This window comes from Nicotiana attenuata, unplaced genomic scaffold (assembly GCF_001879085.1).
Source record: "Nicotiana attenuata strain UT unplaced genomic scaffold, NIATTr2, whole genome shotgun sequence".
NCBI classification, from domain to species: domain Eukaryota; kingdom Viridiplantae; phylum Streptophyta; class Magnoliopsida; order Solanales; family Solanaceae; genus Nicotiana; species Nicotiana attenuata.
Genome location: NW_017671362.1, coordinates 110,764 through 113,909, shown reverse-complemented (window position 1 = coordinate 113,909; position 3,146 = coordinate 110,764). Strand labels below are relative to the sequence as shown.

The 3,146-nt window shown below is 41.1% G+C and overlaps 1 protein-coding gene across 1 annotated transcript; it reads right to left on the bottom strand.

Annotated features, from left to right (window-relative positions):
* Positions 1–855: 855 nt before the first annotated feature.
* LOC109207798 (adenine/guanine permease AZG1) lies at positions 856–2,922 on the bottom strand. The gene has a single exon (XM_019370789.1). It carries the CDS (start codon positions 2,637–2,639, stop codon positions 894–896), a length of 1,746 nt encoding a protein of 581 aa, XP_019226334.1. The 5' UTR covers positions 2,640–2,922; the 3' UTR covers positions 856–893.
* Positions 2,923–3,146: the final 224 nt, after the last annotated feature.

The window sequence follows — 3,146 nt, the reverse complement described above, 5'->3', positions numbered from 1 at the left end:
AAAGGGCAGAGACCCATTTGTTCCCCATCTCCTCCTATTTATAAGGGACATTCCCCCAAAAACCCTAAAAAGTACAACATAAAGAATATCCAAAGGAATATTATTCCTGTCTATTCCTAAGTTTAAGTTACCGTTACTATCATATATCAGTTGTCCGCATCTAGTCGTTCGCCTTCATTTGGATGGCCGTCGGTTTTTGTGTCGTGGCCAACCCCGTCCTATATTTTGCTTATCCGTTATCATGGCTACCAAATTTGGACCTATACACCTTCCTTTCTCATTTATTTTTTTCTTGCAATTGAGAAATACTAGTAACCAATCAGTGGGGGATCTACTTGGTCTCTTGTGGGTGATCAAGCACCCATTATCTTTGATCAGGTTTAGTAAATTTGCATAGGTAATTATAAACATATTGAAAAAAATATTGAGTGAGTACCCACTACTAAACTTCTTTTTTTTTTTTTTTTTCAGAATTTGTATCGTGGAGCACCCATGATTTTAAAATCCTAAATTAGCCACTGTAACCGATGTAAATCGTCTTTTAAATAAAGAACATGCAAAAACAAAAATCTCATCCTTATAACACTATGGTACATATTTAACCATCGAATCACAACTCATGTCTTGTCAATAAGGAGGTTTCAAATATAATGCTCCCAAAGTCGAGATATGACATTGATTACCAACTTTAGAAAGGTATTTTCCTATTAATGGAATGGTAAATTCCTGTAAAATGTTTACACATTGAATCTTTAAAAGTTTCTTCTATCTATTCTAAAAAAAATTGAAATAGAAATTCGGCCACTCTAAAAACCACTACCATACAAAAGAAAGTGCAAAAAGACAATATATAAGTCATCTCTAATCAATCAACTCAAATATGCTTTACACAATTAAATATTTCTAATCTCTTTAACCCCATTATTATCCAAAACAGCGATATTACTTCTCGACCCCTTAATTATCCCAATTTTCCTCAACAACCCCACACACCAATCCCCCAAATTTAAAACAACGTAAGTCCCAATTCCGCCGATCAAACCATACGCAATTGAATAAGTTAACGGCGTCAAAATCAACGTCACAAACGCCGGTATTGCTTGCCTCATGTCATCCCACTCCACTTCTACCACAGACTTCATCATCATCACTCCCACTACTATTAACGGCGGCCCAACGGCCCACGCCGGTATCGACGCTAATAACGGCGTGAAGAAAAAAGCCAGAAAAAAATATCCCGCCGCCGTTAACGCCGTCACCCCTGTCCTACCCCCTTCCTTTATACCCGTTGACGATTCGATAAACGTCGTTACCGGTGACGTCCCTAATAGTGATCCTATAACGATGGATGATGCGTCCGATAAGAAGGCAAAATATTGTCCCTCGAAATTCCCGTTTTCGTCGGCGAAACCGGCGAAGTGCGCCATTGAATACAGAGTTCCGGTAGTAGACAATATATCTACATATAAGAAAGTTATCAAAGCTTCCCAGAAATGACCTTTACCTATGCCTTTAAAACTCAAAGCCCCAGCTGTGCTCTCAATTTTGTGAACATCAACGACTTGTTTGAAATACTCGTACGCGGAATTACCCGCCGGAGTATTTGGAAAAGCGGTGACTTTTGTGTTTCTGAACCACGAAATCGCTGTGACAAAGATGATGCCATAAATCATCGCACCTTTAATGTTTTTAGACAAACAATAAGATATTATGACAAATCCAACTATACCGAGCCAAAGCGTTGGACTCTCCATGCGATCATGCAAACATAATATATCACCGGAAACGGAGCCCCCAGGGATGAGTGTCATGGTGCCGTTTACGGCGGCCATTACCGGAGCTACTCCTGCCCGAGATGACCGCGGGCAGCCTGCAAGTGTGACGAGTGTTGATGGGCTGTATCCAACGAGTCCAATACCCTGGTTGTTCTGTAGCCCAATGAAAGCGAGGAAAAGCCCAATACCGGCGCCGGAGGAGATTCGGACTGGTTTAGGAATCAGTTTAGCTAACTTTGCCCGTAAACCGATAGCTGAAATGAGTATAAATAAAATTCCTTCGATGAAAACTGCGGCTAATGCGCTTTGATAGGAAACATTTCCAGAACCATGAAACCCAACAACCGTGTACGCGAAGTAAGCATTAATGCCCATTCCAGGAGCTAACGCTAACGGCAAATTCGCAAATACTCCCATAATTAGACACCCCATGAGAGAAGAAGCCACAGTTGCTACAATCAAATCTTTCCGGGTTCTATCAAGGCAGGCGGAATAACCCGGGTTAACGGGTTCAAATTTACAGGAAGCATCAGGAGTTATGAGTCGGAGATTAGGATTACCAGTGCAGTTAATCGGCTGGACAGTGGGATCGGAACATAACGGAATACAGTCAGAAACAGAACAAGTACCGCCGGAATCAGAGAGAATAGAAGCGTTAACGGCTAAGATATACGCCATGGTAAGGAACGTGGTGGTACCAGCACGAAGCTCAGTGGTGAAGTTGGTGTTACGTTCCTTCAGCTTGAAACGCTTGCCCACTCGGCTTTCTGCCACGTAATCATTGAGACGGGTCAACGGAGATGGTCTGCCGCTCGACGGCGGCGGTGGAAGAGGTGGCTGTGGTGTCCCAGACTCCACGTCCATGGGGGTCTCAAAGTTTTTGCGAGTGTGAAAAGAAAGGTGGAGTTATGGGCTTCAACTTTTTTTGGATCAAAAGGCAGGCCACCCCTTTATATATGACGATGACACGTTTTTGTAATACTTCTATAATATTCTAATCATTCAATTAATGGGAATATTTTTCTGGATTATAATGTTTTGCAAGTTTATAGTATAAAGTTCTGTTAGGGGTTACAGCTTGTCTTTTTGCAGGGAAGAGGAGGAGAAGTCCGAGTTGGGAATAAAAGAGTTAGAGAGATTCGGCTGCAGATGGAAGAGGTGGGGTATCTTGTTTTAGTGTAAAAGAATCTCAAAGTTTTTTTTTTTTTGGAAGTCAAAACCTGGAAATTAGAAATATGCGTGGATTTACTCAATTGACCCCACGGATCCTGAAAACCACTAATGCTTCTTTGAGAAAAATAAAGGAAAAAAATTTACTACTAATAATTTACGAGTACTGAATTTGTGAATCAATTTCTTGTATAACTGAAA